This window comes from Erythrolamprus reginae, unplaced genomic scaffold (genome assembly GCF_031021105.1).
Source record: "Erythrolamprus reginae isolate rEryReg1 unplaced genomic scaffold, rEryReg1.hap1 H_3, whole genome shotgun sequence".
NCBI classification, from domain to species: Eukaryota; Metazoa; Chordata; class Lepidosauria; order Squamata; family Dipsadidae; genus Erythrolamprus; species Erythrolamprus reginae.
Genome location: NW_027248484.1, coordinates 1186127 through 1198532, shown reverse-complemented (window position 1 = coordinate 1198532; position 12406 = coordinate 1186127). Strand labels below are relative to the sequence as shown.

Genomic DNA, 12406 nt, shown 5'->3' with positions numbered 1-12406 from the left:
TCTGTCCCCCACTTTTCCATGCTCTAAATATAGTGCTCAAAAAATAAATGAAGGGAACACTCAAAGAACCCATCCTAGATCTGAATGAATGAAATATTCTCATTGAATACTTTGTTCTGTACAAAGTTGAATGTGCACAACAGCAGGTGAAATTGATTGTCAATCAGTGTTGCTTCCTAAGTGGTTTGGTTTCACAGTAGTTTGGTTTACTGGGAGTTATATTGTGTTGTTTCAGTGTTCCCTTTATTTATTTATTTTAGCAGTGTATAAGTTGCTCGCAAAGCTGGCAATTTCATTCAACTGATTTGAGAATTAAAATCTGAAGACTGTCCTAAGATTGGAGGTCCAGAGGATGAGACAGAGGGTGGGATGGATTTCTAATTTTGAGGGCATCTCATGAACTTCCCATTATGAAGGCCAAAATGTTCCCAAATCGGAAGGCTACCTAACACCCCACCGAGTTTTTTAAGAGACCTTCAACAACTCCTATTTGAAATTAGGCCCATATTTTAGGGAAATCGGCCTCCATTGAGTAACACTCATTAACCATCTTTATTTTTTGAGTTGGGGGAAGAGTTGGTGGGGCCCATTTTTATAAATGATTAGACCAGTAATGGCGAACCTTTTTTTCCTTGGGTGCTGAAAGAGCATGAGCGCGCTCTACCATGCATGCATGAGTGCCCACAGCCATAATTCAATGGCTGGGCTAGGCGAAAACAGCTTCCCCTGCCCCCTGGAGGCCTTCTGGAGGCCAGAAATGGCCTCTTTCCCAACTTCTGATGGGCCCAGTAGGCTCGTGTTTTGCCCTCCCCGGGCTCCAAAGGCTTCCCTGGAGCCAGGGGGATTAAAAACACCCTCCTTCATCCCCCAGAGGCTCTCTGGAAGCCAAAAATGTCCCCCTAGAGCCTCTTTGTGAGCCAAAAATCAGCTGGCTGGCACACACATGCATGTTGGAGCTGAGCTAGGGCAACGGCTTGTGCGCCAGCAGATATGGCTCCGCGTGCCACCTATGGCATCCATGCCATAGGTTCGCCTTCACTGGATTAGACTGTGGCTTTATTCTGTAGCATGTCAGTTTCCTACCTAGCTTTCTGTTGGTTAAAAGAATTAACTTAAAAATCTAGCCACTGGAAAAAGTTTCCCAACAAAAGAAAAACTGGACATCCATCCGTAGAGCTCTCAAGAACAACCCAATCCTTTGAAATCAACAATAATTACATATCAACATTGATTAGCCTCCAAACCAATCATTTTTAAAGCAACGAGGATAGCAACCTCAGAATGGAGCATCTGTAGAGGTAGCTTTATTAAAGAGAAAAGATTTGAGTTTAACCAAATTTGATTGCTGGATCAACAGCCAATGCCCGAAATCTTAAATAATGATCAAATACAGGAAGAGAAATAGCCCGATTTTTTTGAATTATTTTCCTATTGGTTGTGATCGTAAAGGCAGTTTCCATATAGGGCTCGTACCTGGTTGAGGGCTCCATTTTAAGGAGGTTTTTAAAAATTTCCGTCGTTTTTTACTTTTTTTCCTACGTCTGCCTGTTGACATAATGGCAGCATATGGTATATTTAACAAATAAAGCCACAAAGGGCATGCATTTATGGTAGCAAAGGAATAAAAGAAACTGTTCTCGGAAAAGAACCATTGCAACAAATTGAAGGTTTTTAACAGAAGAATATACTGATCAGAACCACAGAATTAGAAAGAGTTAAAGAACTCCTTTAGCTACTTGTTTACTGCCGAAATTCAAATTATTCGATGTGGTTCACTGTTGGTCTGTTCTGGCTATTAGAAGGATTTTCCTAAATTCCAGATGGAATTTCAGGAATTCTTACGGCCAACATTCCATGTTCACTTTTGAGGACCATGTCAAACATGGTCTTCTTCGATGGGACACCCTTGAGAAGACATCAAATCCAAACTCTGCCTTCTCTTTTTTAAAATATATATATATATATTATTTGGTTTATATACAGTGATACCTTGTCTTATAAACTTAATTGGTTCCGGGACAAGGTTCTTAAGGTGAAAAGTTTGTAAGACGAAATAATGTTTCCCATAGGCATCAATGGAAAAGTGATTCATGCGTGCAAGCCCAAAATTCACCCCTTTTGCAACCCGTTTTTGCTTCACTGGCAACGAAAGTCCGGAGGTGGGGTTTCCCAGCGAAGGGAGCATCAGTGAAATCGCAGCATCGCAAAAACACCAAAGTCCTCGAAACCCCTCCTCTGGACCTCTGTTTTTGCAATTTCACTGCAATTTCACTGAGGCTCCCCTCACTGGGAAACCCCACCTCCGGACTTCCATTGCCAGCGAAGCGCCCATTTTTGCGCTGCTGGGATTCCCCTGCTGGGATTTCCCTGCAGCACCACAAAAACACGGAAGTCTGGAGGTGGGGTTTCCCATGGAGGGGAGCCTCAGGGGAATCCCAGCAGTGCAAAAACGGGTGCTTTGTCAACACCATATAAAGAAAATCTTTATAAAATGTTCTTCCGATGGCATTATGCGCCAGCACGCCTAGCCAAAATGAATGTAAACATTAGTAACAAATGTTGGAAGTGTAAAAAAGAAGTGGGAACATACTACCACATATGGTGGCAATGTAACGAAGCAAAAAAAATTTGGATTCAAATTAGGGCATGGATGGAAGAAATATTGGGCTATAAAATTGAAATAAAACCGGAAATGTATTTATTAGGCATAATTAGAGGCAAACATAGCAAAGAAAATTACTACTTAATAAATCACTTACTTACTGCTGCAAGATTAGCATATGCACAAGTCTGGAAACAAGATAAGATTCCAAACAAAGAAACGGTAATTAAAAAAATATTAGACTGCGCCAAATTTAGCAAATTAACATACGAAATTCAAAACCAACAAAATAAGGACTATTACAAAGTGTGGGAAAAAATTTACAACTGGGTGGAAATTAAGAAAAAGGTATAGTAAATAGAATTGTTAAAAAATAAATCTTGTAAATATATCAAGTGTAAATGTTTAATGTTGTATTGTTTGATGTCTAAATGTTTGTAAGTCATATAAAATAAAATAAAAATATTAAAAAAAAAAAAACGGGTGCTTCGCTGGCAATGGAAGTCCCGAGGCGGGGCATCCCAGAGGCAGCGGTGGGTTTGTAAGGTGAAAATAGTTTGTAAGAAGAGGCAAAAAAATCTTAAACCCCGGGTTTGTATCTCGAAAAGTTTGTATGACGAGGCGTTTGTAAGACGAGGTATCACTGTACATTTAAAAAGCAGACGTTTTCTCAATCATGACATTATTATAATTGATCATTGTTTTGTCTACATTTAATGGCAAATACAAGAAAGAAGAAAAAAGTCTACCTTCGCATGCCAATACCTTCATCTTTCCTTCATTTCCCCATTCCTATCCAGATTTTCAGGCTCAGTCCATTCAACTTTGTCTAAATCCTTCTCAAAGGGTCCAGAATTGAGCACAAGACTTAAAAACTTTAAAGATGTATCCGCCATGCTTAGATTCAGGGTGTGTAATCCTAAGCATGGAATGAAATATGTACCCATGGTTATCTGCAGTTAATATCAGATAACCCCAGGGGTTAATTTTAATCCTCCTGACATGCAAATAAATGATTTTTTGAAATGATTTTATCCGACCTATCTCAGTTGGGTTTGATTGTACTCCCGAAACCCAAAATTGGGAATCAGTTTTATCAGGAACTTTGTAATGTGCCAAAAACACTATAAATTTTATAAAGCACATGAGAAATAATAATACTAATAATCGTTAACAGAACAATATAAAGGGAAGTGCAGGAGAAAATGAAGGTGAACACAACCCACCTTCCACTGCTTTAAATTAAATACCAGCTCTTCCCCATCCCTCAAATCTATGGGACACCACTAATTCTACATTCTCATGTCCCAATTCCTTCACTTTTCCTTGAAAAGTTTATTTTCCCCCATCTATCTATTTTTTGGTGTCATTTCTAGTTTGTCTAAATCCTTCTCAAAAGACCTAGAGTTGAGCACAAAACTTTTTAGCCTTGAAAAATACATATCGATTTTAAATGTTATTAGAGTTTTAAAGTTTTTTAGCTATCTTAATTGGATTTTTTTTAGATATGTATATTGTATATTGTTTGGATATGTTGTGAGACATCCTGAGTCCTCGGAGAGGGGCGACATACAAATCCAATAAATAAATATCCCCCATGCTAAGATCCATAACATGTCAATTTAAGTGGCATGAACTATTTTTCCATCACTGTGGTGATTGATTGATTGATTGATTGATTGATCGATCGATCGATTAATTGATTGGACTTTTATGCCGCCCCCTCCAAGGATTCAGGGTGACTCACAACATATAATAAAACAATACATAACATTTTGGGCTCAATTAATTAAATATATAATCTAAAACTAAAAACCCAGTCATTCTCATTCAATCAGTTTCTCTCAGTCCATTTATCAGCCAGGGGCCAAGAATCTAATAGCCCCAGGCCTGGTGACATAAGTGAGTCTTGAGACTCTTGTGGAAGGCAAGGAGGGTGGGGGCAGTGTGGATCTCCGGGGGGAAGCTGATTCCAAAGGGCCGGGGCCTCCACAGAGAAGGCTCTTCCCCTAGGCCCCACCTACTGGCATTGTCTAGTTGACGGGACCTGGAAAAGGCCGACTCTGTGGGATCTAATTGGTTGCTGGGATTCATGCAGCAGGAAGCGGTCCCATAGGTAATCTGGTCCTATGCCAAGTAGGGGTTTATAGGTCATAACCAACACTTTGAATTGCATCCGGAAACCAATTGGCAGCCAATGCAGTCCACGGAGTTCTGGAGAAACATGGGCATGTCTTTGGAGGTCAATAATTGCTGGTGTGACTACGTTCTACACAATTTGCAGTTTCCAAACGCTCTTCAGAGTTATCCCCATGTAGAGAGCATTGCCGTAGTATCACAAACGTGTTTCTCATCTCCAGATGTTTAATGCTCAAGACTTTTGGAGAACATTAAAAAAAAAACTTGTCCCATCCAACAGTTCAGTCTCTTGATCTACTCCAACCTACCGGTTTCTTCTCGAAAATCTGGATTGGAATTTGACATTGTACAAGTGCATTCCATATGCTCTTCTAACTTCACCAGGACTTCCTTTAATTTGGGTTTTCTTCTAACATATTCCACTTTGGCAACCTGCAGTTTGACAAAAATAATAGTGATATGAATAATAATATTCAGGAACCTGTAAAGTCAAACAGTAGCCAAGAACAAGATTTGGAGCAGGAAGAAATTTCTGGTTTAGTGTTTGTATCGTTCATGATTTGCAGGGCGCCTGCCTAAACTCGCCGGGAAGCAAACAAAATAATTAACCCTCATTATTTCCTTTCCAAATCGGCGATAAAATAATCTGCGACGAGGAAGCTGCTCCCAAAAACAACTTCTTTGAGATTTGAGAGTCAAAGCAAGGAAAAGAGAACTATAGCTTGGGTTTGGAGTGGAATTCTTTCCAACTTGGACTTAGGATCTTCCAAAGCCTCTGTTTTACCCCCAAACTCTCCCTCACCCTTCTGTTACAAAGAGCCTGTTGGCATCAAGTTCTGGAAAAGGAAGGGATCATTCATCAACCGGATATTGTCCAAGATAACTTGGCGGGCATTTATAAAGTGGGTGGCATTTAGCCAATGGTTGCTCAGGTTTGACTTTGTAGCTTAGCACAACTTTCCTGGTTCAAATGAAGTTGTTTTTAAAGTGTTCTTTGCAGCTGGAAGTATTTTGGCAGGCAAGATACACTTGAAAAAAAGATTTTTTTAAAAAAATAAATGACATTTATTATCTTAAAAGGTGGACTTGTGTGACAGACGGTTTACTAGCCTTGGGAGGATGTATTTTGAAAATCAAAGAATTCATAACAGGTTAACTGTCACACAAGTCATGGGTTTCAATCTTTCTTTTTGGGGGGATGAAAACTATAAGATCTATTTTCTCCTTATGCCAAGAAGAAGTTTCCTTCTTAGATCTGGTTTTGTAGGCACCTGACATGCTTGAATCGATCCAAAGTCACATTTGACATTGCGAAATATACCCTAAGATACTTTCAGCTAAGTGCTCTAGATCTTAAGGTTCAGGGTAGATAGATATCGAAAGGCTTAAAAAATATAATCAAAAAATCTGATTTCCTTTTATTTAAATCAATTTTTTTTTAAATTTTAATCAGATTTTTAAATTTTGAATCGGATTTTTAATTTTTTTTTTACCAAATTTATTTTAATAAAATGCTTTTGGAATAAAAATTTATCTTAAGAGAGTTTTCTATGTAAAATACATTAACAATTTAGTTTATTCAGCCTGAAATGGAGCTTAGCTATGGAGCATGACGCTGTGTATATTGTGCAATGTGTACATTTTGGGTAAACTTGTTCAATGAATCCAAGTTTTGCAAGCTGAGATAACATCAATAACATTGATGCATCCACACAATTTCACAGCAGAGATGGCAGCTGCTCTTTAAGAGTTACGATTTAAATCGGGTTGATTTCAATCAAGCCTTTTCACTAGCAATTTAAACCATGATTTAAATTGGTTGTGGATTCATTGATGCAGATGCCCTCAATAATTGCCAGTCCTTTTATAATAATAATAATAATGATGATGATGATGATGATGATGATGATGATGATAACAACAACAACAAGAAGAAGAAGAGTTGGAAGGGACCTTGGAAGTCTTCTACTCCAACTCCCTGCTAAGGCAGGAAACCCTATACTACCTTCAGACAAATGGTTATCCAGCATCTTCTTAAAAACTTCCAGTGTTGGAGCATTCACAACTTCTGGAGGCAAGCTGTTCCACTGATTCATTGTTTTAACTGCCAGGATATTTCTCCTTAGTTCTAAGTTGCTTCTCTCCTTGTTTAGTTTCCACCCATTGCTTCTTGTTCTACACTCAGGTGCTTTGGAGAATAGCTTGACTCCTTTTTCTTTGTGGCAACCCCTGAGATATTGGAACACTGCTATCATGTCTCCCCTGGTCCTTCTTTGCATTAAAATAGCTATGTCCAGTTCCTGCAACCGTCCTTCATATGTTTTAGCCTATAATACCCTAATCAAAATCTCCGACTCTGATTTAGTTTGGATGCTACCTGAAACCTTGACAATTACCCTGCTAAAAAAATAAATAAAGGAAAGACTCAAACAACACAATATAACTCCAAGTCAATCAAAGGTCTGTGAAATCAAATTGTCCACTTAGGAAGCAACACTGATTGACCATCAATTTCACCTGCTGTTGTCCACATTCAACTTTGTACAGAACAAGTATTCAGTGAGGATATTTCATTCATTCAGATCTAGGGTGTGTTCTTTGAGGGTACCCTTTATTTTTTTTGAGCAGTATATTTTGAAGGGCTTACATCAATCTTGCAAATCTGAAATCTCTTTCCCCTTCACCTCTACAATCCAAGAAACTAGGGAGGGTTTCTTCTCTCACTCAAAACCGTAGAAATGGTGGTAGACTTTAAGAGAAACCCTTCCACCCTTCCACCTCTCACAATACTAGACAACACAGTATCAACAGTAGAGATCTTCAAATTTCTAGGTTCTATCATATCTCAAGACCTAAAATGGTCACCTAACATCAAAAACATCATCAAAAAAGCACAACAAAGAATGTTCTTTCTGCGCCAGCTCAGGAAGCTCAAACTGCCCAAGGAGCTGCTGATTCAGTCCTACAGAGGAATCATTGAGTCTGTCATCTGCACCTCTATAACTGTCTGGTTTGGTGCTGCAACCCAACAGGACCGACACAGACTTCAGAGGAGAATCAGAATTGCAGAAAAAACAATTGCTGCCAACCTGCCTTCCATTGAGGACCTGTATACTGCACGAGTCAAAAAGAGGGCGGGGAAAATATTTACTGACCCCTCACATCCTGGACACAAATTGTTTCAACTCCCACCCTCAAAACGTCGCTACAGAGCACTGCACACCAAGACAACTAGACACAAGAACAGTTTTTCCCCGAACGCCATCACTCTACTAAACAAATAATTCCCTCAACACTGTCAGACTTTCTACTAAATCTGCACTTCTATTCTACTAGTTTTTCTCATCATTCCTATCACCCATTTCCTCCCATGTTGACTGTATGACTGTAACTTGTTGCGTATATCCTAAGATTTTTATTAATATTGCTTCTTCATTGCTTATTTGACCCCTATGACAATCATTAAGTGTTGTACCACATGATTCTTGACAAATGTATATTTTATTTTATGTACATTGAGAGCATATGCACCAAGACAAATTCCTTGTGTGTCCAATCACACTTGGCCAATAAGAATTCTATTCTATTCTATTCTATGTCCCAATTCCTTCTGTGGTCTTAGCTGCCTCTTATCCAATAATTGTCTGGTCTCCAGGCCAAATACTTCATGGACTTTCCGAATCCTTCCCCTCTTTACAATAACAACAACAGAGTTGGAAGGGACCTTGGAGGTCTTCTAGTCCAACCCCCTGCTTAGGCAGGAAACCCTACACTACTTCAGACAGATGATTATCTAACATCTTCTTTAAAAACTTCCAGTGTTGGAGCATTCACAACTTCACAACACTTGGTTCTTATCTTTTTTTTAAATATAATTTTATTGATTTTTTAAAATTTTTACAAAAGACAAAACCTAAGCATAAAATGTGCCATCACCAAAACGAAAAAGAAAAATTCCCTTCACCAGGGAAGATTCAATTTTGTATCCTTCATTTGCTTCATCTCTGGTTTACATTGTTCATTCTTTATAAAGTGATTGAATTTTATTTCTTACATTTGCATCGCTTACTGATGTTGTTAATATATAATTTTTCACCTTCTCCCACCGCCTCATTGTTGCTGCTAATTTCTCTTCATTATAATTATGTAGTCTAATTTCCATAATTTCATAGTGAATGTGGTCCACCATGTACCTACACCAATTTTTTATCGTCCATTTTTTTTCCACCCAAGCACTATTGTTGCCTGGGCACTTTCTATCGCTGCAATTTTGATTTCTTCATATTCTTTTACCTCACTATTTTTTATCAATAATGCTGCTCCCTTAATTATTTTCCAATTACCATTCATAATTTTATTCACTTCCATTTGTACTTGTTTCCAAAATTTTTGAACTTTATTACATTCCCAAAACATATGCATAAATACTCCTTTTTCCTTACACCCATGCCAACAATTTCCTTTCTTCGTGGTTTGAAAACGTGCTAATTGTACTGGTGTATAATTTATTTATTTATTTATTTATTTATTCGATTTTTATGCTGCCCTTCTCCTTAGACTCAGGGCGGCTTACAACATGTTAGCAATAGCACTTTTTAAAAACAGAGCTAGGCTATTGCCCTCACAATCCGGGTCCTCATTTGACCCACCTCGGAAGGATGGAAGGCTGAGTCAACCTTGAGCCGGTGATGAGATTTGAACTGCTGACCTTCAGATCTATAGTCAGCTTCAGTGGCCTGCAGTACAGCACTCTACCTGCTGCGCCACCCCGGCTCATTTATTCATAATACCATTTATGTAATATTTTTTTTCTCATCTCTCTTATTCTTGTGTTTTTAATTCTTTTAATATTTTCAATTATGCCTTCCATATCCCATTCATCAATTTCTAATTCACTCGGTTCTTATCTAGAAAATTCATAAGTAGAGGCATTTGTAGATAGAGGTACCACTGTAATTGTCTGGTCTGGGATGCTTCCTCCTCTCAAGGTCATTCCTGCACACCATTCTATTCCTTTTCATCTTTGTACATCCTTATAGAATTACACAATACTGAAGGCCAGGATGACACCCACTCTGTTGTGGCAATATTTGTCTCATAATTGGCCTTGCAGACAGAAGCTGAAGATGATTAACAAACCATAGCAGCCTCCAAAGACAGATTGGAGAAGTAATTAAAAGTCACCCATTCTAGCCATCTCAAAGAGAAGTCATTTCCCTAGAGAACTCAAACTGGAAGTTCATCCAGATGTTTTGCAACTGTTGAGAAACCAACTTCTCTAAGGGCATAAGAGCTTGCCCTGTTGACCACCAAGAACACAAAAGAGTTCCATAGTGGTGCAATGGATAGAATGCAGAATTGCAGAATTTCCAAACTGCCAAGAGTTGAATTCTGACCAGCTGAAGGTTGGCTCAGCATCCCTTTGAAGTCAGTAAAATAACAGCAACAACAATCATCATCATCATGCCAACAACAACAGAATTGGAATGGACCTTGGAGGTCTTCTAGTCCAACCCTACACCACTTCAGACAAGTGGTTATCCAACATCTTCTTAAAAACCTCCAATGTTGAAACATTTGCAGCTTCTGGAGGCGAGCTGTTCCACTGATTAATTGTTCTGTCACAAAATTTCTCCTTAGTTCTAAGTTGCTTCTCTCCTTGTTTAGTTTCCCCTCATTGCTTCTTGTTCTACCCTCAGGTGCTTAGGAGAATAGCTTGACTCCCTCTTCTTTGTGGCAACCCCTGAGATATTGGAAGACTGCTATCATGTCTCCCCTGGTCCTTCTTTTCATTAAACTAGACATACCCAGTTCCTGCAACCGTTCTTCATATGTCCCCCAATCCTCTTTTTTGCTCTTCTCTGCACTCTTTCTAGAGTCTAAAAATCTCAACATCATGGTGACCAAAACCAAATGCAGTAATGTGGCCTTACCAAGGCCTTATGAAGTGGTATTAACACTTCACATGATCTTGGGTTCTATCCCTCTCTTAATGCAGCCTAGAACTGTGTTGGGTTTTTCGGCAGCTGCTGCACACAGCTGGCTGATATTTAAATGGTCGTCCACTAGGACTCCAAGATGCCTCTCACAGTTAGATTGTTGGGGGTGATATGCTGATTTCGTAAACCACTTAGAGATGGCTGTAAAGGACTGTGAAGTGGTATATAAGTCTAAGTGTTGACCTCTCTATCCACTGTTGACCTCTCCGATTCCTAAGAGGTCAGTAAGGGGCGTGCATAAGTGCACCAGTATGCCTTCCATCCCCTGTCCTAATGTTTCTTTTTTACTAGTATCATGTATATGAATATTATTATTATATCTTTGTATTCCACCAATATGTACTTGACAAAACAAACAAATAAATAAAAAACCCTATTGCTATTTGCATCCCTATCCAAACTGGTAATTTTGGGGCAGACCGATTTGGTTAGAATGACTGACCTGTCAGTCAAACTTTGACGCCATTTCACCTATTTTCCCTGTCAGAGTCTAGTGCCACTCTGAGTCATCCGACATCAAAGAATGACTAAGTTGTCTCATTTACAACAAAAAACACAGACCAAGACCTTGGCCAACCAAGATCCAGACAGAACCGCAGAGATAATAAAACACTTTCGCACCAGACGAGATTGTCTGATGCAAAATGGAACACGTTCACTCCATCATCGCAGGTTCAGTGAGGCAGTCAATCCACCTGGAAGGAGGCCACACTCAAAACAAGTTGCAATCCAATGAGGTTTTAATGCCCACATTTTTTTTCTTCGCAAGATTGACCAACTCTCGTAAGAACACAAGAAGAGCCCTGCTTAATCAGGCCAAAGCCCATCCAGTCCAGCATTCTGTGGCCCACAGTTGCCCACCAATTGTCCATGGGGATCTTGAGCAGAAAGAGAAGGCAAGACCCTCCCTTTCCCTCAACCCCCAACAAATGGTACCCAAGGGAATCCTACCTGCCTCAACCAACATAGAGGCGGCACTTGGACATCCGTTTCAATGAGGGAGGCAGGGAGGGAGGGAAGGAAGGAAGGAAGGAAGGAAGGAAGGAAGGAAGGAAGGAAGGAAGGAAGGAAGGAAGGAAGGAACATAAGAGGAGCCATGCTGAATCGGGCCAAAGCCCATCGAGTCCAGCATTCTGTGTCACATAGCGCCCCCCCCAATTATCCATGGGGATCTTGAGCAGAAAGAGAAGGAAGACCCTCCCTTTCCCTGGACCCCCAACCAATGGTACCCAAGGGAACCCTGCCTGCCTCAACTAACATAGAAGTGGCACGTGGACATCCGTTTCAATAACCACTATAACAGTATTCCAAATGTATTATATAGGGAAACATGCTTGAATGGGGGTCCAGAAAGCAAGCGGCAAAGAGAATGTTATACATATTCAGTCTGCAAGTACATCTTGGATCTGAGCTAGGACAACAGCTCGCCTGCCAGCATAAATGGCTCCGCGTACCACCTGTGGCACCTGCCATTTCCTGTATTTTATCTTAGGATGGATCTATGTTTATCCCAGGCATGTTTAAATTCAGTTCCTGGTGGATTTACCCACAACGTCTGCTGGAAGTTTGTTCCAAGCATCTACTCCTCTTTCAGTAAATTAATATTTTCTCATGTTGCTTCTGATCTTTCCCCCAACTAACCTCAGATTGTGCCCCCTTATCCTTG

The 12406-nt window shown here is 39.7% G+C and overlaps 1 protein-coding gene across 3 annotated transcripts in view; it reads right to left on the bottom strand.

Annotated features, from left to right (window-relative positions):
- Nucleotides 1-12406, bottom strand: part of LOC139155568 (platelet-derived growth factor subunit A-like) — a 76750-nt gene that overhangs the window by 2041 nt on the left and 62303 nt on the right. Inside the window, exons 5-6 of one of the 3 annotated variants that reach the window (XM_070730754.1) lie at nt 5050-5173; nt 3368-3521 (exon numbers count right to left, since the gene is read on the bottom strand). In XM_070730754.1, coding sequence (XP_070586855.1) covers nt 3370-3521; nt 5050-5173 — 276 coding nt within the window. In that variant the 3' untranslated portion in view covers nt 3368-3369. Of the gene's footprint in view, nt 1-3351; nt 3522-5049; nt 5174-12406 lie in introns of all 3 variants that reach the window. The other 2 variants (XM_070730753.1, XM_070730755.1) reach the window with 2 other exon arrangements.